The following is a 26,954-nucleotide window of genomic DNA, read 5'->3' as shown; positions in this document are numbered from 1 at the left end:
TTTAAAAGCATGACCCTTAATACTGATAAGTTTGTTACCAATGGTGGTATGTTTCAACCTGGCTTATTAAATGCAGTCTCTGTGTTAGTATTATTGTGTAGCTGTTTGTCTTTCTTGCCCTTCAAAATTCTTTTTAGGGTTATTATGTGGAGTAACATTTTTTTTTTTTGGCAGTTTCATACTGTGTTATTTTTATCTTATGCGATTATTTCATGTATTTGTCAAGAGTTTTATAGATTCCCCTGAATCAGTGAAATGCATCTGGGGGAGGGGATTATAAGCATAGCATTTTATTATTTTTGCCGGCAACATTCAGCTTGGTTTTTTGGTGCATCTCCCTTTTTCTGGTTGCTGTTCTGATGTTAGTCTTGTTGACTTGTGGAACATGATTCCAGGCATCCTCTCTCACAGCTTTGCTGCTATATATCCCCCAGTTTCTGAACAGTCTAATTTACTAGTTGCCCTGAGTCCTCAGCATGAGTCATGCTATCTAAACAAATAAAATCATTGACCTTGATGGCAGCTTGTTTCATTGATAATTTAGTTGAATTGTAGAATAGCAGGTCAAGATGTCTAGCAGCACAAGTGTATTCTTCCATTTTCTCAACAGTTCAGGTCCTGGATTAAATTAGGATGGTACATAATTAGAAAGAACAGGTTTGATTTATTTTTAAAGACTTATGTCATACAAAGCCATGGGAGAAATCTTTAATTTCTACTACTGTAAATTTCCCACCCAGTGGAGCTGTTCCAGATGATAAATGGCCTGGTGCACTTTGCTTGCTTATTGTTGGAGGCGAATAATCTTGAACCTGCTGTGATGAGTACGCCGCCTACAATGAGTCCCAAAGCATTAAACCACACATCATGCCGGGAGATCTGTGAATGATCTTACCTTTTTAAAAACTAAGTGCTACTGGTGGAATGTGTGTGCTAATCTGATTAAAAAGTGGTGGGGGAAGGAAGGGAATGGGGAAGCTTAGCTCTTTCTAGGCACACCATCTTCTTGCTCTAAATCGTTATTCCACATGTATCATACCTGCATTTCCTTAATCCATGGAGTAAATGTGTGTGTTTACATGATTAAGCTTAACAAAATAGTGCAGAGGAAAGGGTAAACAACAACATCTCTGCATCATATTCCTAGTCAAATTAGCTGTCCCCACCCAGTGGCTGTGTTTAGTAAAAAGGAAAATAGTCAGGAAATCAGTGATGATGCTCCCAGTATATAGCATGCAGTTTAGCCCTAAAGAAATCGGAAACAAATTCATATGTTGACCTATTTTAGAAACTGGGTGTGTGTTTTAAATGAACTTGGAACATATGTGAATGAGTTTGCGTAGTGGCTACTTTATATATTCTGTACTAATACATTTCTTAGTACTGTAAGATAAAATACTGTATTTTAATATTTTTAATCAATTATTTTTTAAAAAACAAAAAGCCCTATTGCTTCAGGGATCCTTGCTGTGACAAAGGTTGAGAACCTCTTACGCATGAAGCACATGAGATCACATCACAGCAGTCGTCTTGTTACCACAGTAACAGGAGTGAGCCAGCTAAGTGAGCCCCCCAGCTGCTGAATAGGAAAGGAGAAACAAAACACAGCCCTCTTCCTGTGTGAAATAAATTGCTGTAATATTTTTTTTAAAAGAAAAGAAAAATGGCAACCTTTAATCAATTGCTCTTATATTTTTTTAAGGGTGGGAGAAGAATCAGGCAGTTGAAATTGTTTCCAGTAAGCATTGGGGATCCCAGGAATGTAACATTTATACATATATTATTAAAATAAGTATTAGGGAACACTTTAATTGACATTTTCTGCAGTCTGTTTTTTAAGATTCAAGTATCTGGCTGGTCTCCTGGTATAAGTAAAGAATGAATGGAATAAACCAACTGCCTATAGACAAATAGTGGGATATTTCTCAGAGCACACAAGACTTCCATTCTGTAGTCACCTTCTTTAGCGTAATTTGTGCTGTTACGTTCTGATAAGAAAATGTGATGTCTTCCATGCAGTTCTATAATGCTTGGCATTTTAATATCTCTAATCTTTTTAATACTGTTACTAGGGATGGAAATATATTTCAATTTCAATACGGTATCTTGGTTTCTCTTTTTTCCAGTCTTCAATTCAGTTCCCATTTCTGCAGCAATTTGCAAATTTTGTATTTAAAAAAATCCTCATGAAAAATTCCCAGCATTTCAATGTGAATTTATCCATAATCGTGCTGGGTTCAGGCACCAGTGTAGTGGCACAGATTGCATCACCTTGTTAGTGTAACAAAATTTCATAATTAATTCAAGGTTTTGCACCTTTGGACGAAGGTGTCTTGTTGGGTTTGAAGGGCTTGAAGGACAAAGTGACATAGAACAGTTTGGTCCAATGGGTTATAACACTAGATTGAGCCAAATGGGAGGAAGTAGATAAATGAAGTCATTTTCAAAGTAAGAAAAATGGCAAGCAAGAAACCAGTTTTTAATATTTTACTGAATTATATACCCTGGATTAATGAGCTGTTGTTCCTGGATAGCACATCCCAAATACTACAATGAGGGTACGACATGCCATATAGAAAATGGTTTTAATAAATCAGCTTATTTGTTTATTTAAAGCATTTTACCCCATGTATTTTTGTCCGCCTCCTTCCACTAACTCCTGCAGTCAAACTGGTGCCAAAACTATATTGCTCTGCTTTCCTTTGGACCACACCAGCAACGCTGAGAGGAGAGACTCATTGTCTGGGCAGGCCAGGACCTCTATACACACTGCCCAGGCTGGCACCCCATAGAGGTCATTTTGGTGCTGTTAACACAGCAAAAACAATGTGGGAGGCAGCAGTGACAAGTCACTGGTCTTTGCAGGCTCAGCAGATGCTGTGATTCTCCATCCCTGGAGGCACACTCTATTGTCTCTCAAGACAGACAGAAACAAAGACAACCTCTGCTTTCAGTCTAAAAGATACGATGCAAAAGAATAGCTGGTGAGCTGGAGGGTGGGGAACCCTCAGGTGCTAGTTATTAAAGTTACTTTTTTATCATAGCTAGCTGTGATAGAAACATTTTATATCGGTCATGGTTGGTGACTGACTTATTGACAATGGAATCACTACATTTACTGGGAGGGGTGAGGAAACAGGGATGTTGGCACTGCATGGGCATACTGGCAGGAATGCCAGCAGAGGCAGATTTAGGGCAGCGTGAGTGGTGCCATCACACTGGGCACACAGCTGAGAAGGGTGCCTAGTACATCCATGTGTCTGGTCAAATAATTTCTTCTACACTAACATTAGATCAGGCATAGGCAAACTCGGCCCTCCAGATGTTTTGGGACTACAACCCCCATGATCCCTAGCTAAGAGGACCAATGGTCAGGGATGATGGGAATTGTAGTCCCAAAACATCTGGAGGGCCGAGTTTGCCTATGCCTGGTTTAGAGAAAAATCATCCAAATGTTAAAGCAAAGCACAAGGTTTTCATTCAATAATAACATTAATAGAACAGCATTAGAGCAGTGCTCTTGCAATCACAGTGAAACATGAACATTTCTGGCCATTTGCTAATTTTAATGTACAATGGATGTATTTGATATATTGCCTGACTAATCTACATTAAAAAGAGTCAATTGAAAGAAGAGCTGAAAAACACATTTTCCTTCCTTTTCTTAATAATATAGTAACTATGTTTGGATGTTTTACTCTGCATAGTGTAGGATCTCCTTCCCCACCCTTTTTTTGGGGTGGGGTGGAACACCATTTGAAAAGAAGGCCTCCATTTTGGAGATCTTTCAGCAGGCATGTGAACATACCTTCCAACATTTCTCTGATGAAAATAGGGACATCCCATTCCATAATGATAATTTTACTATTTATACCCCACACATTTTATTGGGTTGCCCCAGCCACCCTGGGCAGCTTCCAACATATATAAAAACACAACCAAACATTAAACATTTAAAAAACTTCCCCATACAGTGGTACCTCAGGTTACATACGCTTCAGGTTACATACGCTTCAGGTTACAGATTCTGCTAACCCAGAAATAGTACCTCGGATTAAGAACTTTGCTTCAGGATGAGAACAGAAATCATGCTCCAGCGGTGCAGCAGCAGCAGGAGGCCCCATTAGCTAAAGTGGTGCTTCAGGTTAAGCACAGTTTCAGGTTAAGAACAGACCTCCGGAACAAATTAAGTACTTAACCCGCGGTACCACTGTACAGGATTGCCTTCAGATGGCTCAGGTGTTAGACAACTCCATACCCTTGAACATTTATCCATTGAAAATAGGGACATCCTAAGGAAAAGCGGGACGTTTTGGGATCAAATCAGAAACTGGAATGGCTGTATGAATGGTGACAATCTGCAGTGCTTTCCAAAAGAGGGGAAGGATTATGTTGTGTGTTGCATGCAGATCACCTCCAAGGATTGAATTGCTCTGGATTGCCTCCTTTAAAGAAGGTGGGCCATAGTGGTGTGATACATAGCATGGTACCTCAACCTCAGTAAAATATTTGCCAAAAGTTGTTCACACTGCAAATTGCTTCTTTCAAAGTGATAATGGCCACTTTAAAGGAGATGATGTGCAGTGCAGTACCTCCCTCTTCACTTGGGGTGAAAGAGAGGTGAGACAAAGGTCACAATATTGCAGTAAAATGGTTTTTTTCTCTCCCTAGTGAAGTGCTACTTTTCAGAGAAACAGCCAGCAAACAGCATCTTTCATTGTGAAAAACAGAAACTATCAAGATTCAGGGCTGGAACAGCCCTACATGGCTTAACACACTGATAAAGAAATATAGTTTCTATTACTGAATAAGATATGTTGCTAATTTACTTTACAGTGTGATCATAAATAATACACAGTTTTCCAACCATTAAATATATTGCGCTATTTCATGACTTAATATGTCAAGCAGGGTGAGTTGGCTTTTAAACATTTTACTAGTACATGAGAGCTGCTTTTTCCTGGTTTTGTCCTACAGTGCTGCTGTACTGTTTAAAGACCAGCAAATGGTCAGTCTGTGAGCCAGAGATGGAGGAAGGGGGGCAGGGGGGCAGGTCACCCCGGGTGTCACCACTGAGGGGGTGACAAAATGCCAGTCAGAACTCATTGTGGGGCCTGCCCCAAACGGTCTGCCCGCCACCTCGCCCTCAGCTGTAGGGTGGTTGAATGAGAAGAGGCAGGCAGACTCCTTGGAGGCCCCGTGGAGCATCCTGCCCTGGCTCACCCTGGCCCGCGGGCAGCTGGCCCCGCCCCTGGGCGCAGGGCACACGTGCCACCCCAGGCGCCCATTTGGCTTGCTCTGCTGCTGCTGTGAGCACTTAGAAAACGATGTTGTGATTACTAAGACCCAGCATGGGTTTCTCAAAAACAAGTGATGCCAGACAAATTTCATTTCTTTCTTTATATATACTGTTTCAAGCTTGGGGGATCAGGGGAATGCTGTAGACATAGGGTTTCTTGTTATCAGTAAGGCTTTTGACAAATTTCTCCATGATCTTCTTGTGGAGAAGCTGGTAGAATGTGGGCTGGATGAGATAACTGTTGTGTGGATTCGTAGCTGGTTGACTGACTGAACCCAAAGAGTGCTCACTAATGGCTACTCATTACCCTAGAAAAAAGGGACAAGTGGAGTGTCACAGGGTTCTGTCCCAGGCCCATTGTTATTAAATGTCTTTATAAACAACTTGAATAAAGGAATTGAGGGGGAGCTCATCAAATTTGCAGATGACACCAAACTGTGAGGGATAGCTAATGCTGCAGAAGACAGAATCAGGAATCAAGATGACCTTGCCAGATTTGAGAACAAACAAAATGGGAACAAATGTAAGGTTCTATACTTAGGCATGAATAACAAGCTGTGCAAATATAAGGTGAGAGACGCCTGGATTGCGAGTAGTACATGTGAAAAGGAACTGGGGGTCTTAGTAAACCACAAGCTTAACATGAATCAACCGTGTAATACATTAGCAAAAAAAAGGGGGGTAATGCTATTCAAGGCTGCATCAACAGAAGTATAGTATCCTGATCAAGAGAATTGATAGTACCAATCTATTCTGCCTTGGTCATACCCCACCTGGAGTACTGTATCTAGTTCTGGGCACCACTCTCTAAGAAGGATATTGATAAGCTGGAACATGTGCAGAGGAAGGTGGCCACAGTGATCAAGGGTCTGGGTGGCCACAATGATCAAGGGTCTGGAAACCATGCCTTATGAGGAATGGTTGAAGGAGTTGAGTTTAGCCTGGATAAGATGAGGCTGTGAGGACATATGATACCCATCTTCAAATATCTGAAGGGCTTTCCCCTAGCCCTACGTTCCTTTTGTTATTCCTCCCTTTTCTTTAGCTTTAGATTTCTACCTTTAGTTCCTTTCCCCCACCCATACTTTTTGCCTTTTTAAAACTATATTTACAAAAATATGAATTAAATATTTCTTTAAATGAAATATTTTGGAAAACCAAAATAAATTTACATTATATTCTTGTGCTTCCTTTGCAAGGACATGAATGAAAAGTGTGGTTCTGAGTTGGCTCTGATGTGCAGCCATTTCTGTTTTTGCAGACATTGTAGCCCTGTAGCCTTACTGCTACTTCTGGTTCAAATGAGAAAGTGGGGACTCCCTGGGATAGCTCAGCATGAGACTCTTAATTTCAGGATCATGGGTTCGAGCCCCACAATGGGCAGAAAGATTCCTGCATTGCAGGAGGTTGCACTAGATGACCCTTGTGGTACCTTTCAAACTCTGCATTTCTATGAGATCAACAAAACCAGAATTTCCAAATCAATAGAAAGTACCTTCATTTCTTCCTGTTTCCCATCCCACCCTAGCTCTGTGCTGACAATGCAGCTCCAAGGGTTTTAATACAGCTATAATCGAAGTCATGCTCTTTTTTAAATGCATAACGGTATTTGGAGTTTTCTGCTGAGCAGTGCACATTATTCTCTAATGTCCTTTTGTGGTGGGGTGGGGAGACTGTTGTCTTTCTCTGAGGCCCATGAGATGCTGCAGATTTCACACAGAGAGATCAGGCTTTAACTTGCATTTGCACTCTCACTTATTGCTCATCAAATCTTTGCTCATTTTCAGAAAGTGATGCCTATGCACTATTTAATTGCTTCAGGCTTCCTGTTCTAGATCCTTAATTACAATGGGTATCTTTTCTGGGAGTAATGTTGTTGGCAAAATTAAGGAGCAATGATTATGCCAAATATCAAAAGTAGTCTACTTCTTATGGGCCTTCAGTTTCATAAGCAATTCAGATGTCTCATTTCTGTCTTCAGCCTTTGGAGTTACTCTGCTTCCCCCCCACCAAACAATCTGCTTTGTGGGGAAATATGCAGATATTCACAAGACCACATAATGGGTAGTTGCTGATGAGCAGTGTTCTGGGAGGGCAAGGACTAAATGACAGATTGTCCCAGTAGGTTAATGGAATAGCTTTAACTTTCTCTCCACCTCCTCACACATTTGTTTGCTTGCTCAATTTTCAGCCCACTTTCCTGCATATTGAAGGTTACACAAAGAATAGATAGAAAATAATAAAAAATTGCTTTACATAAAGCATGGAAAGTTGCTGTAAGAGCCCCAAATGTAAAATGGGATATGTTTTTTCTTTAGTATGTTTTCATCTATGTCTATAAGCTTGCAGCCATAATACGGGTGATACATGTATGTATCACCCATACATAAGCTAATAATAGCAGGGCTCTTCATTTAGTGAATGGTGGTACTGTGCTACAATTCAGGTAACTGGTGAATGATTCACACATGTACGTATGTAAATCTCTTGGTGTTTCATCTAGAGCTGCACAAAGGTTGCCTCCCACTTCTCCATCGGACCTTTCTTCCCAGCAAAGGTGTGGGTGGGAAATTCAGAGAGTGGAGAAAAGATCAGATGACATTTGGGTCAATGGTGGCAGTACTACTTTAAAGTGCCAAGTTTAAATTACAAGGTGGCTTCTTCCATTAACACTTTTTTCTGCCTCTTTAAAGCAATGCCATGGACTGGCTGGATGCAGAGTGGTGGGAGGCGCCAACTGAAGAACCCCCAAGGGAGGGGGAGATGAAGAGTGGGCAGAGGGAGAGGACTAGGGAGAGGAGCAAGGGAGTATGAAGGGGTGTGCAGGGCGTGCAACCCACCCCGGGTGTCACCCTGATTGGGGGTAACAAAATGGCGGGAGGCACTCGTCACTGCGGGGCCTGCAGTGTGAATGAGCCATGCTTCTCACCGTCTGCAGGCTCTACACTGTCTGCCTGCTGCCTCTCCCCCCCCCAGCTGTAAGGCGGCTGAGGCCCCGCTGAGCACCCATCCCTATGGGTGCCATGTGCCTTGCCTTGTCCCGTATGGGCGCCCTGTGCCGTCCCTATGGGTGCCGGGCACCCTGTGGTGCGTGGCGCCCATAGGGACAGGACAGCATGGGGCGGGGCATGCAGTGTCCATAAGGACGGCATGCACTGCAGCGCCCATAGGGATGGTACGGCATGGGTCGTGGAACATCCATAGGGACAGGGTGCGCCGCAGCGCCCATAGGGACGGCACGGGGCGTGGCGCCCATAGGGTTGGCATGGGATGCTGCGCGCCCTGTGCTGTCCCTATGGGCCCTGTGCCCCTATGGGCACTGTGCCCCACTCCTGTGGGCAGTTGGCCCCGCCCCTGGGCATGCCACCCCACATGCTCGAGACCCTTCCTCCACTGCTGGAAAGGAGGTGTCAGAAGCTGAAGAGGGAACAGGGTTTAGTGAGCAGGAAGAGGTTGTGGCAGAGAGTTGTCCAGACTCAGAGGTGGGGGTGGGGCAGGATACAGAGATGAGACAGGCTGTTGAAGAATCCAGGGAGTCTCCCACTCCTGCTGCATCCAGCTCCTCCGCAAGCCCAGTATCCCATAACATGCAGATAAATGAAAAGAACTGAGCAGAGATTGGTTGTATGCAAAAACAGTTTGTGACTGCTTGGGAAAAACCCTGGAGAGGAGGAGCCTTAGAGGGAGGTGCGACCTTCAGTGCCTCATTGGGGCAAGACCTACTACATGATCACTAGACATGCGCTGTTTTGGTGTCAACTTTACTGACCCTGGTTTTTATTTATTTATTTATTGCTGAGATACTCCTAACCCTGGTTCCTGACAAGCACTGCAGTGGCTCAGCTCAGCCCCTGCCAGCACCACTGTTCTCGCACACTTTGGAGATTGGGTGTCATTCCCAGGACATTATATGGGGGGAGTAATAGTACTGCTGTCACCTCACCCAGCCAAATATGTGTTCTCCCTTCCTGATCTTTGTGAGAGCTTTCCCTCTGAACTCTTAAATGCTGAGAAATTTGGTGGGTTGGAACATTTGGATCAGTCTTAGTTTCATCAGTGTCTCACTCATAGTAGAATGCATGAACTGCCCTTTGAAAAAGAGCTGCATTTGAGGTGAGAGAAAAGCTCTGCCTGGGGTACATTATTTGAGTGTTTGGCACCCATGAGTCATCACTTGATATTGCCAGTTGAATGATGAACAAGCCGATATTCACCTTACTCCAGATTCACCTGCTTGCCATTCTGTGTGACTTTGTTTCTATCTGCTTCTGAAATAGAGTTGTTTTAGCTACTGTGGCAGTAGTGGAGTGTGCTGTAAGTTATGTTTATTGTTACAAAGTATTAACAATTAAATCACATGGGTTGCATCCAACTTAGTTTTTCCAATTGAAAGTGATAGACATGACTAACTTAGATACATTAATTTTAATGGCACTGCTCTAAGTTAGTCATGTCTATCAATTTCAGTGGGTCTACTCTGAGTAGGACTAGCTTTGCCTACAACCCATCTATATGGTTCCTCCCAGTTGTCACTTAGACCCTTTCCCAAAATCATGCAATAAAATCCAGCAAATAACATTTTTGAAAGCAGGAAAAGAAAGAGGAAGGGGGAAATCAACACAAAGGAGAACTAACACTGGATTCCTTGAAGAGTTCACAGATGTGTTGTTTTTAAAGGAGCACTTCTAAACAGCAGTTTAGTGTGGACTTCGTGCTGCTCATGTATGCAGCTCTTTGTGCAACAGCCACACAATGTCATCTTCATACAGTGATAGTGATGGGAACATGCCCATGCAGTGCTTTTGGGTGTTGATTGGTACTCACTGGTGCAGAGTACTGTCACCTCTAACTGCCTGATCCTGTAACTTAAAATATGAACCAGGCTAGCTTCCTGATGACGTGATTGCCTGGGTGATGGGTCATTAAGGGGAGCAAAGGAAAGGGGCTCTGTGTGAGACAGTTAGTTAGAAGGATATAGCCAGAGTTTAGAGTTGAACGTTGCAATAATATGGGCCACAGGAAAACGCAGCAAGCTGGAGAGAGAATCAAAGCAATGTTTGATTTCTGTTTGAATACAAGGCTGCAGTTATACTAGACACAAGACCCTTTTGGGGTATTAATGCTGTGTACCCCTCTGTAGTAGGCTCAGGTTGTATTAGTGTGTAAATGAAACATATATAATAAAAACACCACAATTTCAATTTCATTCAAAAAGGAAACATGAAAGCACATGGTCCCCCTGGAATCTCGCACCTCTTGGAGATTGGGGTGGCATGGAACAATATATTTAACTAATTGCTAGTACTACAGATGGAGTACCTGTAGTGATACTGTAACTTTTACATTTTCTGAACCTGAAAAGAAGTATGATCATGATTCATGATTTGTTGTTAACAATGTACTTGTTAAAATCCAGTTTTAAACTATCCAAAATATTTGCCAATATATACCTGTCACTATATTTTCTTGTTTGTTTTAGGGAAGCAACGTGATGGAGGATCAGGACCTTTTAGAAATTGGAATACTTAATTCTGGACACAGACAAAGAATTTTGCAGGCAATTCAGCTCCTTCCAAAGGTACCCTTTTGTTTTCCTGTCCACATTCCAATGTCATAACCAAGAGGCTAATATTATTATTATTATTATTATTATTATTATTATTATTATTATTACTATTACTAATATTACTATTATTACTATTATTATTATAGCATCATTCTAAAGTAAAAAATGTTGTCCTTCCAGGCCTCGCTATCTGCCAACATAATTTTTAGTCCTTGTCACCTGTGCTATGTCTGATTCATATCGGTGCCCTTTTTAAAATAACATTCTATATAACTGGAGAAACAGCAGTAACATATTCAAGTAGGTTCATTGATAGCCTTATGATCCATGAGTTATTCTAATCCTCTTTTAAAGTCATCCAAGTTGGTGGGCTTCTTGTAAATTCCATGGTTTTCCCTCCTTGAGAAGGGAGGAAACCAATCCACATGCACATCAGGATATTAAAACAGAAAGATGACTGTTTTTAGACAACAGAGTCTGCGTTCTGGCACTGGGGATGAGTGACAACAACCAGTTTATCCACAAAAGTGCTGGGTCTTGTTGCTTCTCATTGACTATATAGTGGCTGGAGGTGGGGAAGAGAGAGAGAGATCCAGCAGAGAGGCAGCCTTTAAGTCATCTTTCACAGTAGCTTCCACTTTTGCCTAGAACTCCCCCACCTCACTGTCTGTGCATATGTGTGCTCAGTACCTCTGGGGCTCAGAAATCGCCACCATCTCCACCCAACCTGCAGTGCCCAGCAAAAGTTAGAATAACTTCCCATAGTTTCAGGTGTGGGTGATTCTATCCTCCCCTGGCAGCATCAAAGATCAAGGCAGAAACAAGAAAGTTTGTATTTATGGTTCTTGTGGTGTAAGGCAAAGAATCCAGTCCTTAACTCCATAGTGATGTTGCTCACTCTAAGCCCCTTCCCTTCCTTCCCCAGCAACAGCCTGTGGCCCTAAGGGTGGCCTCAGGAGTCAAATGTCTTTGAGCCCTTTGCTCTTGAATTCTAAGTGAGCAATGCGTACGCAGGTATGGTGGCTCTTCTATGCTCTCCAAGGACATCTCTGCTGGCAATTCTCCCACTCTTCCTCCTTCTCCCAACACCTCATAACTTGGCAGCTCTGAGTTCTGCTGCAATTCAACCTTGTCCCCCTCTTCTCTTGAAACTACTGGAGAAGGGGGGGGGGATCAACCCACTCCCCCCTCCTCCTCCGAGGGAAGCAAAGGAGGAGGAGGGGGTAGTTCCCAGCCTTCCCCTTCAGTCTAGTCCCTGACACTTAGGCAGCTCAAAGCAGCCAGGCAGTGCTCTAATACATTAATGATTTTTGAGATCCTTTCCAAGGAGACCTGCAATTCTTTCAAGAAACTTTCACTCTATCTATGTTTATTTGTTTTAAAAGTTTGTAAGATGCTCTGAAAAATGCAAACATACTAGAAGGGGCATATATACTTCTAATAAAACTACATACACATCATGTTGGTTAAAGTTGCTCTGGATGCTGGATGCAAATATGGAATCCATTCTGTTTATAATTTCCCCAAATATGAGAAAAAATTAATTATAATCTCTCAATGTGGAGTTATGACACATTGCAGACCCAAGCCCAGCAGGCCAGAGGCTACTGTGTGGATGGGTTTTGAAGTGTAGAAGCAGCAAAAAATGGTGTGACACCAGCTTGGGATCAAAATGGCCACAACTTTATTGATTACAGATGTAGGTCGGTTTCGGCATAGGCGTTGGGTATGTATCCTGAATCAGCCAACCCAACTGCTGGCTGATAACTCAATCAGGGTCGATCCTGTGGTTAAGGATTCTCTATGATGTAAATCTGTAGGATGATCCTGCCAATATGACATCTGGGGTGTTCTATGGCCTGTTGGCCCATGTCTGGGCTTTCAGTCTGAACCCAACCACTGGACCCCGTAACTGAGGTTCCCTGAATTTTGATCCTGGATCTGTGGGTTGGGCACCTACCTACCCCATAGCTTTAGACTAAGGATCCAACCAAGTGCCTTTTTCTGCCACATGAGTTGACCCCTCCATGCCAGCTTGTTGCCCAACCGCTCACATCTGCAACCAGTCCCAGAGGCTCCAGTAGATGTTCATCAGCCTGGCGCCTCATTGCCTGTTGATGATAGGTACAAGCCATTTCATCAATACAAGTCCATTTTGTCATAAGTGATAGCAGGATGCCAAACAATGCACTCATCTAACCAGGATACCAAGCAGGACATTGCGATGTTCACCTTCTTCCAGGCAAGATTGATAGCAACAGTTCTGATGCTCCGTGCCACTGCCACCACTCCAAGTACCTGGACCCCAAAATAGACAAGCTTGGGTGTGCCATATGAAGGCCTTGAGATCTGCAGCTGTTGCCCAGATGAGGTCTATGTATTTCTTCTTGACCAGATCATTTTCAATAAGCTGAATAATGAGGGCATCAGGCAGCTCCAGTGCTGTCACCCATGCTGTGAACCATGGCATTAGATCATCCCAGTGCATGCCCGTTTGGCTCATCCAGGTGTTATGTGCTCTGTCTTCTAAACCAAAGTGCTGGCCCCATTAAGTTGATAAAGCATGTGCCTGAGCTCAGTGCACTATACATAGACTACAGATCTATGCCTGTTTGTGGCTTGTACCTGCAAGAAATCGTCAACAAGAGGCAGTGAGGCCATGGATCCCAATGCACACATAGTGCCTATAAGCAAATGATTGGCAATGGCCCAGAGCTTTAATGCGAGCCAGGGAATGGCCCCAGCAGAAAGCCATGGCCTATACAAAAGGAATGTGCAGAAAATACTCTGGAGTCCAACCCACACTCAAGGATGGCTTTTCTAAGGAGTGCTGTGAACTGGCATCTGGATAAGTGAACACTATCTGTGTGCAATAGCAGTGGGATGCCTACGTCAGTCCTCACCTTCAGGAATTTCCATGTGTGAATCATTGGGCTGAAGTTGGGACATGTCACCATCTAAAGAGGGGTCGCCTTACTACGCGTACAGTTACCTAATTGCGCTGCTGCACCACACAATGTTAAAAATAAGAATAAAAAGAAATGCAAAAACTGCCAATGAGAAAATGGTGGTATTGTTGTAACACATGATATATTATGCATATCATTTTCACATGATGCACATTTGAGATGCACATGCACAAAATCCTTAGATACTTCAAAATCTTGAAATAATGGAGAACATTTCCACCAAGCACTGAATACTGAATTCATAACTAGGCGAGCTAAGTATGATTTTTGAATTATCACCCATTGTTAGTTCCAAGACATATTGAACTGCATAGGAAATCTGAAACACAGTTGTGCAAAACCCAGTTGGTTTGAACAGAATTTGACATTTAAAAGTTATAATATTATATAATGAAGTAGCGAGGCCATCAATGCAGTTGAAAAATATTTGGTTTTGGTGTCAAGAATCCTTTCTTTTCTATAGAGGTAGCAGGTAAGAGAATTCTGCTTAAGAAACAAGCAGCCATGGAGTCACCAAAAGGCCTAAAGGAAGAAGCCAGCAGCCTGGGAATCAAGTGACAGCAATGCAGGTTATGAAGCTAAGATGTGCTCATGAAAAAGAAGTGCTGAATATAAAGTCATGAGCTAAAGAGTGGGGAGGATGACAACTGGAAAGGCAAGGAAGGAGGCTAAGAATTGTGAGGAAGCTGATAATTTTGGGGGGCAAGGTGCAGAGACACATTGTGAAAAGGCACCAAGCGAAAGTGTCAGTGAATCACGACCCCAAGCCTTCTTCACCCCACACAGACATCATAAAACTCCTGGCACACCAGAAAAGCAACTATGTCCTAACTTTTAAAAGGATCGTGCTGTGATTTCTGGATCTTTTATGAGCATTCAGTTGATTTCTGATCTCAGATTTGTGAGTGTATAACTGAACTGCATAGAATGCTGATGGTTTTGACAAAATCAGAAACTATGAAAAGAACAACACTTAGATGAGGAAGATGATTAGTTTAACCATTAGCACAACTGTTTTTTTTTTTTTAATGTTATCAAAAAAGTATGACGTGGCTTTTGCTATTTGGACCATATTTTAAACTGGATGAATCAAAAGCTAGAATTCAAGAAGCAATCCTTTCACTATTGAACCGATAAAATGTAATTATTTGCCAGAGTGTTGCAAGAGGATGATACAATATAAGGAAAAGTACATTCAGCACCAAAGAAATCCCTGTAGGCATCTCAAGCTTGAAAATTAGTGCTCCAGTAGAGTCCCGAGGAACAGGAGGGCAGGGATATCAGTAACCTCAGAGCTGTAAACCTTCAAAGCATCTTCCTGAGTTCCAGCAGGAGCAACATACTGAAGGATGTGTGAAAGAGACTCAGAAATCTGTTTTAGGAGGAAGCCTTTGCCTTGTTATATAAATGCAGGTCCAGATTTGTATGCAAAAGGGAACCGTGTAATAAGAGCTCCTTTCCAAGGGGGTATGGGGCCAACTGGGAATTGCAATGCCAGTTAGTGGTTATCGGAAAAGTACTGACTTGCACTTCTCAACCTAACTGCTAAACCTCCTGACATCAAGAAGTTTTGCAAATAATAAAAGAGAAACTTCCACTGAACTTCCACTAGCTGCTGTTAGGGAAAAATATTAAAGCACTACGTCAAATCTTTTATACCTGTCAGAAAGCAAGGAGGTCTATGCATGGTAGAAGTACCCTTCCAGAGGATATCCATTGATACTGTGGAACCATTGCCTTGATCCATTCACAATGCGTGTGGCAGCGGCAGCGGCAGGTGTATGCATGTATGAAGGATGCTTCTGAAATCATTGCCTGCTGAATTTCTCCTTGGTTTTTCAGGTTCTGAATTACCAGAATATTTTTCCAACTAATGTTGGAATCTTTAGTCATTCTGCACTTTTGTTTTGTTTTGTTTTGTTTCTGGCTTTTTGGCATCCTCTGAAAGCACATTGCCAAATAACTTAAAAGCTGAGTAAACCAAAAAGAAATAAAGGGTAGATGCCTAACACTTGTCTTCTCAGAAATCTTACAGGTACCCTGCCTCAGATTCCAGCCACAAACAGCCACCATGAACCTCAATCCCACTGCTGGAAGAACAAGATGCCCCACCTAGGTAAGCAAAGACACCAGGGAACCATGCTTTCCAGTATGGCATCTGAAATTACTCTATCCTTCACTTCTAAGCCACCCAAGAAATGTCAATGGCCACAGAATGTTTCCCATTCCTCCACTGTAATTTGTGGACACTGCACTGGCTTAACAATTCTCCCCTACTTAGCAGGGTCTACAAGTTTTTCTTTCCCTAACCATGGAACACAGAGTAGAGATGCTCTGTACAGAAAGGAGAGTTTTGATGGCTATAAACCCCCAAATGTAGGCAAATATCTACCACAGGCAGACTGATGAATGCAATAAAGAGCAGAGATACCTACGAGGGTGAACTTTAGGTACCCCAGTACCTTAATTGCAATTACTGGCAAATGCCCATTAGTCATTTTTCCTTGTGTGGCCTGTTTTCAAAGCATTAGTTACCCCTTCCAACAGTAGGCACACTCCTCCATTGTCTCCCAAGGCAAACAAATGCTGAGTTGCTGTCAGAATGGACTACAGCAATGCTCTCTATGTGAGTCTGCCTCTTAAAGATAATGTGTAAATTTCAGCTGGTTCAAGATGCAGTGGCCTGCCAATTACTCAAACATCTGAACATATTTCTCTGGTCTTTCATAACAGGGAATGTTTCCAGGCTCAGTTTATATTGTTGATTTCAGCCTTTAAAGCCCTAAATGGTTTGTGGCCCAGTCACCTCAGTGCCTATCTTCTCCCATAAATTAGATCAGATTGGCATCTGAGTTCTGTTCATGACCCCACCCTTATACGAGATCAGATGGACAGAGCCTTTTTGTGGTGGCACCAAAATTGTGGAATACCATCATTGTGAAGTCCCATTTGTACTTTTCTCCTTTAGCATTCAGAAACATTTTGAAGATCTCTCCCCTCGTTCAAAAAACAAAACAAACTCAAGCTTTTGGTTTGTCAGTTTCTGTTATCATGCTGTGCTTGGCTTTTATTATGTTGTTTTGGATTTGGTTTTCTCTGCTGATGTTTCCAGTTGCTTTGTTTTCAATTCTTTTCTTTTAGGGCAAGCCCTCACAAGGAGACTTACATTTTTTAAAAGTCTGAAGCAGTATAGCATGGAGAAGAAAAATTGTAACAAAACCAGCATCATATAAAATTATATATATGGAGCCAGTAATATCAAAGGCATAGATGAGGAGTTTTTAAAAAAGTCTTTAAGGTCTGCATTAAAGCTACAAGGGGGAGGGGCAAGAAGAGCTGTTGGAAGAGGAAGTCCACAAGTGTGGGGCTACCATTGAGAATGCCCTGTGCATGATCCCTGTTGGTCTTAGTGTGGAGCTAGTCCTAGACTTAGGGTCTAGACAGGTTCATATTGGTGTAGGCATTACTTCCAATAACCTGGTCCCAAATTGTCCAGACTTACCTCCTATGCTTTTATAGATATACTTTTGGGTTGGGGAACTTTAAAGTTTATTTCTTGCACTTCAGATTGTTTATATTAATTTATTGAACTTTTAAAATCCAGCTACTTTATGTGTCCATAGTACAGAAATAAAACTAAAGATAATCTAATGAGCACCTACTCTGTTGAGTACGCTATGTTACTCATTCTTCATTACCATCCTCATGTTTCTCTTGTGTCTCCACAGGCAACCAGGCAACCATTCAGAATGCATCTCCAGTGCCATGCAGACCTCAAGCAAGACCTACAGCAGTAGAAAATGGGAAGCCAATTGTGCCTCTGTGGGATTGCCTTCCTCCTTTGTTTTCTCTTGTGTCTGGAGATGTTAAAAGAGTACATGACAGACTGCAGTTTAACAGATGCAGTTGTATGCAGCTGGAAATGGGGAAAACTGCATCTGTTGCTCACTGTCATGCAGATTACAAAGGCACAAAGGCACACAACAACTATTTTTGAATTATTTATTAATCATACTATAACGAGAAATAAATGTATGTATGCAAAAGTGATTTTATGCTTATATTTTAGTGTATTTGACATTAATTACTACAGGTCCCCCCCCAAAAGGTTTGTTCAATTTGCCTTTAAAAATTTATGACTTTCTTTGTACATTTTAAAAAAATGTTTGGTTGGGTTTAGGCCACGGGTGCCAGCTCCTAGGGGCTGAACCCTTTTGGCCCCCCTCTATATTTTTGTGGTAGGGACTGGGGGCCCCCCTATGCCTCAAAACCACAGAACAGAAGAGCAGAGCTGAGTGTGCCGTGCCTCCAGTGATCAGCTGCTCCTCCTGCTCCTCCTGCCATGGAAGGGAAGGAGGGTCAAAGCAGCCTCCTGCAAGTGGCGCTGCCAAGAGGAGGCGGAGAATGAGCTGCTGGTCATTGAGCTGTGTGGCCACCACATTGGCTCCTCCCCTGGCTCCTCCTAATTGATGGGATACTGCCAGGGAGACAGAGGCATCAGGCCTGCCTTGTTGTCTCTGGACGATCTCCAGTCTCCCGTTGGAACAGCATCAGTCAATTAGCGACACGAGCCTCAGATGCATTTCAAGACTCATGCACGCCCTTTTCGCAGAGTTTCCACAACGGAATATTCACCCAGGAGAGCATATTTACAGCTTTATTCAACATGGGTCAGAACAAAAGAAAAACATGACTGCTTGCATCCAGACTGCTTGCAAGCAGAACAAAAGCTGTATACAAAACGGAAACTCCCAGTGAGCAGGAAGTACACAGGCATGTGACACACAACAGCCTGTTCCCTTTTAAGGAGGAACAGAAATATCCTAACATCCTCCTAATGCCCTGATGTCACACGCACGGAGTTGGGATGTCGGGATGTCATGTGTGCAACAGTGTCCTCCCCAATCACCTTTAAAAGCTGGCGCCTCTGGTTTAGGTATTCCTTTTTGGTTAATAAGTGTTACTGAAATGTTGTTAAACATTGTAAAGCTAGATTCAAAGAAGCTCACGCTTTGACTAAGAATAAACTTCATAAAAAAACTTTCATAAGAGGAAATCCTCAAAAGAGGACTTTCAGCTCAAATTTGGAGGACATAGGGAATGAAAAGGTCACCTACTTCCATCAGTTTTGTGGACATAGTGAGTGGGGGGGTGTACCATCACTGCCAGAATTTTGGCCAACAACTGGCAACCACCATTGCCTTCTCCCCCACCCACAAAGCTGCCAGGAAAAGGTCACATAATGACCTTGCTCTTACAGGACTTCCATTCCCCCAAACCTTCCAGACATCCATCCAACTTTGCAGCTGTGAATTGGAGCACAAAATTGTGGAATCTTGGGTTAGCCCTAGTGTCCACTCTCAAAAGTATCAATGTCATCTGTTAGGGTTTTAAAGACTACCGTTGAGAGAAATTTGCAAACCTTTTATACAGTTTTTAGACACTGAGAAAACGTTTCAGAATGCTTTCCTTTCAGCACTTTTTTTTCCTGTAACATCCAAAAGCAGTGAAAATGCTGTGATGGAAATAAAAAACCTTTCCCATCTAATAGCTTCTGCATCCTTTTCAAGTAACAAGAGTTCTGTTTTTATATACACTGACAGGTTTTTCATACATGAAAAAACAACAGCTGCTATATATATAATATTGAAACAGATTTTAATAAAGAGCTTCTAATATATTCTTGTTATATAGGTGAGCTTTCCATAGCTGCATTTAATTAACTCTGAAATTATCTGAGTTCTTCCTTTTTAGTGGGTGGGTAGCTGGGGAGAAAACGTCAGTCCAAGCGGGGAGGGAGTCCAATACTAGACAGCTTATTTTGTCCCTGTTTGGTGACAACATCATCATAGGAAGCTGCTTTATCTCAAAGGAGAGGGAAGCCTATCTGGAGATGCAAGGGATTGAAACTGACCGTACACATGAGAAACACATGAGCTACTACTGAGCTATGCCCTCCCCCACCCCTACAACAATATGCTTATATATATTTGAAACAATAATTCACCTCATTACAGACATTATGGATTATCATTTACCCTTAGACATTTAAAAATTCTTTTCTGTGATCTGAAAAGGAAAGTCAAAATATGTGATATAGAATTGATTACTGTGATCCTGTGTGTTGACAAACCATACGAGCTAAGTACATTAATAAGTGTATCTGACGGGACATTATATGTTCATTTTTGGAATGAAATAAATTAACTCAGTTATTTGTCTTGTTCTTTTAAAAAATAATGTATTTATCTATCTTCTCATGTTCAATCCACATGTACTCGTTTGTTTATACCATTTTCATACAATTTACAGTTTTACCTTTTTCCTGTAACATTATGACTGACTAAGCTAAGGAAATTATTAAAACCATTTTCAAAGAGGAAGGAAGAAACCACCTTCTTTTAAAAGCAGTATTGATTCCTTCTGCAAAAATATATCTCTGCAAAATATTTATTCATGGCATGCATCAAAGTGTAACTCTTGTAGTTCTCTGAATCTTCATCTTCAAAAAATAACATCACACATTTTCTATAATACACTTTCCTCTTTTCTCCCTGTTACATCATTGAAAATCATTGAATTATGCCAGTTTAAATACTGTTCCTGATCCTAATCTTTTTGTGTATTCCACTTGCCCAGCCCCATTATTCCTGATACTTACTTCAGAAAATTTCTGAGTCCTGACTAAAAAAAAAGTTGTTTCCCTGTTTCCATCTATTTCACTGTGTACCCTTTCTACCTGTATTTGAAGTGATGCAGATGGCAGCTGTGGGGAGGGCCTGAACAGGCTCTCTTATCATATTTATATTAAAACACAGTTCAGACTCTGAGAAGCATATTTTCCAACAATCTGAAGCTTATCAATAGGGCAATTTCAGTGAGTTTCTAGAAAATACCCCAGTTTTCTCAACCAGTTGATTTATACCAACAGCCCAGGAGAATAGTTTATGGAAGCCATAAGATAATTTCTCTTTTAAAAATTTATTTCCAACTTAAAATAAGTTTTCCTCAATTAATTGCTTTTCTTAAAGATGATTACGATTAATCTGAACGGCTAGAATCCTTGTCTTTATGGTTTTCTGCATGTGTTTCTCTTTATAAATAAGGGCCCTGGAGACTAAAACTGGCAGCTTAAGTCCTCTTGACTCTGAGAATGTGTCATTTCTTCTCACAGAACTCATAAAAGGGGGGATATCCTGTTCTAGGCTATCCCCTTTGGTTGTGTGTGAGAGAGAAATTGGCAGACAGCTCAAGGCTACATTGGTCATCCACTTTTTTATTGCACTGTTTTACCACAGACGTTCTCCAATTCTGTGGAAATCGTTAAAACAAGAAACCATTCATAAAAGTACAGTACTGTGAATCTACACTCTGCACTGCCAGATGTCAATAAAGAAGTTTAAAAGCTCAAATGGTCTGACCTAAGAATTTCATCCAGAGAACTATGGTGTTTTCATTATGCAGAAATTAGTCTGTGGAAAGGTCCTTTGGTATCCCTTATTTCTTCTCCTACTCACACACATCCATAATAACAAAAACTGAACGTTTTTTTGGGACGTTTTTATGTTTCAGATGAAACAAATAGGCAACGATGGCTACAGCCCCACCTCTGTAGCAGAGTGGCTAGATTCCCTGGAACTGGGTGATTACATCAAACCCTTTCTGATAAATGGCTATACGTCGATGGACCTTGTGAAAAAAATCTGGGATATTGAATTAATTAATGTAAGTCAATATTTTTTTTACCTTTAAAAAAACCCACCAGTTTTAATCCTTAAAAAATGGTCAAATGAAAATTGTTGTAAAAAAAGCGTAAAGCACCTACTAACGTGTTTGTTTGGGGTGATCAGTATTGATATCTGATGTTTAGACCTGCTTCTTCTGACATGCTCAAGATTCTTCTGTGGTGTAGTTCTTGTATGCAGCATATTGTTGGCCTCCGGCAAGCACATTACTGTAGAGAAATTTTGGAGCCTATTTATCTAAGAGTTTCTTGCTGCCAATTTAAAAAAGAAAGAGAAATCTATAATAATATTTTGTTTATTTGTACCCTGCCCATCTGACTGGGTTGCCCCACCCTCTCTGGGGGGCTTCCAGCATATTTAAAAACATAGTAAAACATTAAACCTTAAAAAGCTTCACTATACAGGTCTGCCTTCAGATGTTTCCCAAATGTTATATAATTTCTCATCTTCTTAACATCTGATGGGAGGGCATTCCATAGTGTGGGCACCACTACCAAGTAGGACCTCTGCCTAGGTCCCTGTAGCTTCGCTTCTCGCAGTGTGGGAACCGCCAGAAGGCCCTCAGTGCTGGATCTCAGGGTCCAGGCTGAACAATGGGGGTGGAGACACTTCTAAAGGGATACTGGGCCGAGGCTGTTTAGAGCTTTAAAGGTCAGCACCAACACCTTGAATTGTGCTTGGAAACTTACTGGGAGCCAATGTAGGTCTTTCAGGACCGGTGTTATGGTCTCAGCAGCTGCTCCCAGTCACCAGTCCAGCTGCCGCAGTCTGGATTAGTTGTATTTTCCGGGTCACCTTCAAAGGTAGCCCCACATAGAGCGCATTGCAGTAGTCCAAGTGGGAGATAACCAGCACATGTACCACTCTGGTAAAACAGTGCGCAGGTAGGTAGGGTCTCAGCTGGCATGCCAAATGGAGCTGGTAGACAGCCACCCTGGACACAGAATTAACCTGTGATTCTATGGACAGCTGTGAGTCCAAAATGACTCCCAGGCTGTGCACCTGGTCCTTCAGGGGCAAAGTTATTGCGTAATCTTAATCATAAACCAGATCTTCCACTAGTCTGAATAGTTGACTGTGCTGTCTTGAACAGTGTGTCTACTTATTCCCCTCCCCCCTTCATGCCTCATAAATTTCAGAATGTTCATAAAGTATTGTTCTTAACATGTGATCCTATCTTTCCCTTTATAGTTTTTTAAAATTATAAAATCACTAATTTCACAACGACACAGACACCATTTAAGTTCACAAATCTCAGTATTCATCTTGTGTAAAAATAACTGTTCCTACTCTCTGGGTTCTTTAATAAAGGTCATACTTTGCTTTGTGGTTCATATAAAATCTGTACAAAGTTTTGTTTGTGAAAATATTTTGTCTATAACATTCATTTCTGTATCCAAAATTTTTCCTTTTCTGTTGGTCAGTAACTGTAGGGTCAAATGTCAGCCTGGTGTTTGAAAGGGAGTTTGGAAAGTAGTATCAGTGAGACTGAAGCAGAAATGTGCTATCATAACAAATGCCTTCCCACAAGGCCAGCAGAAAAAATTCATAGTGAGAAAATGTTTATTTGAACATCTTCACAGGCTGACATGCATTTTGTCTTGTTAGTGGTAAGGTAAAGGGACCCCTAACCGCTTGGTCCAGTCGCGGATGACTCTGGGGTTGCGGCGCTCATCTTGTTTTATTGGCCGAGGGAGCCGGTGTATAGCTTCCGTCTGCTAAGTTTATGTTCACTTGATTCCTCTCCCATTACTGAAGTGCTGACTGTTGCATTTTGTGTCACAAGGTCCTGAGAGCGATGACACCTTTTCAAATCAGAGGACTAGGAAAAAGCTGTTACAGATCTGTTTTTGTTATCCCACCCCCCAAACTGCTCCTAACAACATGGTTTCTCCAACACTATGAGTAAAAGAAAGAAGCCTGAGAGAAAAACAAAAGCTTCAGCTGCTATTGCTCAATTATGCATTAATGTATTGTTTTGCAGTCCCTTTTCGATTGCTTCCTGTGTAAATTTATGCAGGGTAGCATTGAGAGTTATTTTTAGATTAATACATCTAAAACATTGATTCAAAATCAGCCGTTCACATTTAATCCAATGTAGTTGTCCATATAATTATTGTGCAAGAACCTGGGGTTGATCCAATTCATGGGATGTTCTTGAAGAGAGTTGTGTGAGAATCATGCTAAGTGCTTTAAGGCACTGATTAGCAAAAGCCGTGTTTGTGCGCATTGCAGGGTGCTTTTACCATACTGTAGCACCCTCGCATTTTTGAAACCATTGCTTTCTGACTTTTGTTGTATTTTATCAAAACATGTATCTGTGGAAGTTTGGCCTGCGGTTGGCAGTCAGTTCAAAATTCTCCCAGTGTCAAAGCTCTGGGGTGGATATATTTTTACGGTTGTAAGTTGTTTTTAATTGTTTATAATCCTTTAACCCACTCTGGGACCTTAGGGTGAAGGGTGGGAAATGAAGAATGAATGAATGCCATGGTAAATTTAATAAATAGAATGGAAAACAATGGGACTAGCTGGTGTAAGTGGGTGAGCAATGTAAGGTTTCCCCCCCTTTATTTGAAAATTTAGTTTTTCCCTAATATTACATATTTCTTTTTCTTCTTCTTTTTTAATTACATATTTCAGTATTATGTTACAATCTAGAACTATCCCTGTGTACCTTTTCACCACTTCCTCTTCCTCTAATCATTTTAGGCCTTTGAATCTTGTATGTTTAATCATCTGATACTCAGAACATGAGAAGGGCTGGCTGCATCAGACCAGCTGCATTCAGTCCAGCATCCTGTTCTCACAGTGGCCAACCAGATACCTGTGGGAAACCCACGTGCAGGACATGAGCACAGCAGTAATCTGCCCACCTGTGATTCCCAGCAAATGGTAATCAGAGGCATAATACCTATGGCAGTGGAGGTGGAACATAGTCATTGGGGCTACTAGCCATTGATAGCCTTGTCCTCCATGAATTTGTCTAATCCTCTTTTTAAGCCATCCAGTTTGGTGGTCATCACTGGCATATGTTCTGGGCAAAGAAGCACCTTCTTAATATTACTTGGCTTATCATATATTCCAGTCAGCATCATACTGTACAGTATATTTTATTTACTTCAAGTCTAGATTACTGCAGCATATTCTATGTGGGGCTTCCCTTGCCCTTCATTCAAAAGGTACAATTAGTGCAGAATGCTACAGCACAATTACTGACAGGATTGAGGCCCTGCCAACATATAACGACTGCACTCAGTTGCTGATTGCTACTGGGCTAAGTTCAGGGTATCAATATTAGTATATAAAGCTCTTCACAACTTGGGATGAGTTACCTGTGAGATCACCTTCCCCCATATGTCCATTCAACTACTTTGATCTATGGAAGCAGCAGTGTTACAGGTGTGACATAATAGCCATTCTGCATTTGAAGGAAATGTTTATACCTCCACAGAAGGTATAATTTTTCCTTGCTCATCCATTTGAGAAATGAGGATAGGGAGAGGCCTGAACTCTCAGTTTTTCTATTGATGAATAACAGCAATAATTATTATTACTCCCCCCCACCCGTCGCCCTTCAGTATCAGCCGGTGAGCAAGCAAAAGAGATTCTGAGGACCCATTTGCTCTGTCCATTACCCTGCTTTCAGTCTCCATGAGCAACTTGACTGGCAGCTGGAGGAGAGCAAGTTTCCTTCTCCATTTTTGCCTAGAGCAGAAGAGGGGAAAGAGTGCTAGAGCAGAGGAGAGGGGGAAGGAAATTACTAGATGGCTGGATGAGAAATGGATGCTTTCTGTGGCTCAAGTGCCAAATGAAGCTAAATACATATCAGCCCTCCAATGCTTCAAAACAGACAAAGGAGAAGGGGCGTGTTACCTGTTCATACCTAGAGGAATTATGCTTGTGCACTGGATCCTTGACTTAGATTTTGGAGCACAACGGAAGCTGTGCTTAGGGTAGGAACAGACTTTTACTTTCACCATGTGAAATTTGTTAAAAACTTTCAACAGCTATTCCTTCATACACCAAAGTAATAATTAAGCCAAAGTCACAGCAGCATGGTGTCAAACAGGCTATATATTTTCTTCCCCCTTGCCCATTAATCCCTTTTAAAAACACTAAAGACTCTTCCAAGCCCTGAACTTTTGTTGCTCTTTTGATTTAAAAGTTTAATTTCTTTCATTCAGCTATTCTATTTTGGTGCTTTAGAGCCTTTTGAAACAACAGTATCATAACTTAAAGGAAGAGCCATTGAATTGCTTACATTGCAGCCAGAGAGTGATGAACACTTGTCAGCAGGAGGGTGATATTTTCTATCTGTCTGCCATCCACGGATTTATATGCCTTCTTTTTTATTCCCTTTCATTCTCAGTTAATCTCCCTTCTGCTGTCCCCTTCAACTGTATTTTTTGCAAGAAAAATTGTTATTGGTAGTTGCTGGAGAAGTGAGAACCACCAATGAGCAGTCCTTGGTTGTAGTAGAGAGTATTCAACTGTGTGGCTGTGGCTGTGGGCACACACACTTATATAGGGATCATTTGCAACATTCTATAATGGGCTTTAGAGCTTTAATTATATTATTTCCATTATCATGCATATAATAAGCAGAATCAAAATGCTGCAATGCAACTGACTGTTGCGGATGATAGAGGGCAAGTTGATTGTTCAAACACATATGCAGAGTGCTTGAAATTACATTTCATTATGTTGCTAAGGAACTAAGTGTGCTATCTCTATTTTCTTGAAGAAGCTGAGCTTCAATTATATGGATTTTCTTTATAGTTTCTAGAATAGATAAATGGTGCATTATATGAAATTCATTTTGATAAAGCTGTTATAGACATATTTGAAAAGACAAATCCTAAATGTCTAGTTTTGCTTTCCCTCACCAGCTGATACAAACTGAATGACATATAGTAATTTCCCCTATCTTTCCCCTCATCTCCATAATGCTTTGTCAGTGCCTGTGTGTTCGTATTAATCTGCAGTAATCTAAAGAATTTCACAAAGATCACATTTGTCCTTGTTCTGTGTCTTTTTATACTGGGTGGAAAAGCACAAAGGTTTAGGATCAGTTTTCCTTCTAGATGGGCTACCTTCCCAGGTTGATGAACCCCATCTGCAGTGAGTATACCATGAGTATAACACGCTTTAGCGTGTGCCATTCAGTATATGGAGTGAGGCATATTTTCAAAGACCACTGCAGAGAGAAGAAACCCTATAAAAGGGGTAGAATGAACAATATCATTGACTGAATAGGTATTTCAAACAACGACAAGCTAATTTAACATATCCCCATGTGGACACAGCATTCTGACAATTGGAGGTTAAAAAAGGAAAACAGAGGTAGTAGAATGGAATGGAGAGTCCAGAATCCT

The 26,954-nt window shown here is 41.5% G+C and overlaps 1 protein-coding gene and 1 long non-coding RNA gene across 17 annotated transcripts in view; one reads left to right on the top strand and one right to left on the bottom strand.

The window, feature by feature from the left end:
* Positions 1–26,954, top strand: part of ANKS1B (ankyrin repeat and sterile alpha motif domain containing 1B) — a 318,652-nt gene that overhangs the window by 170,724 nt on the left and 120,974 nt on the right. For all 16 annotated transcript variants that reach the window (XM_083400502.1, XM_083400497.1, XM_083400501.1 and 13 more), the window contains 2 exons: positions 10,779–10,877; positions 21,407–21,559. In XM_083400502.1, coding sequence (XP_083256628.1) covers positions 10,779–10,877; positions 21,407–21,559 — 252 coding nt within the window. The remainder of the gene's footprint in view (positions 1–10,778; positions 10,878–21,406; positions 21,560–26,954) is intronic.
* LOC310658540 lies at positions 207–26,054 on the bottom strand. The gene is made up of 3 exons (XR_014502359.1): positions 25,841–26,054; positions 21,664–21,788; positions 207–618 (listed from the first exon to the last, which is right to left on the bottom strand). It is a non-coding gene; the product is annotated as an uncharacterized lncRNA (long non-coding RNA).

This window comes from Podarcis tiliguerta (genome assembly GCF_965153285.1).
Source record: "Podarcis tiliguerta genome assembly, chromosome: 10".
NCBI lineage: Eukaryota > Metazoa > Chordata > Lepidosauria > Squamata > Lacertidae > Podarcis > Podarcis tiliguerta.
This window is presented reverse-complemented; position numbering and strand designations above follow the sequence as displayed.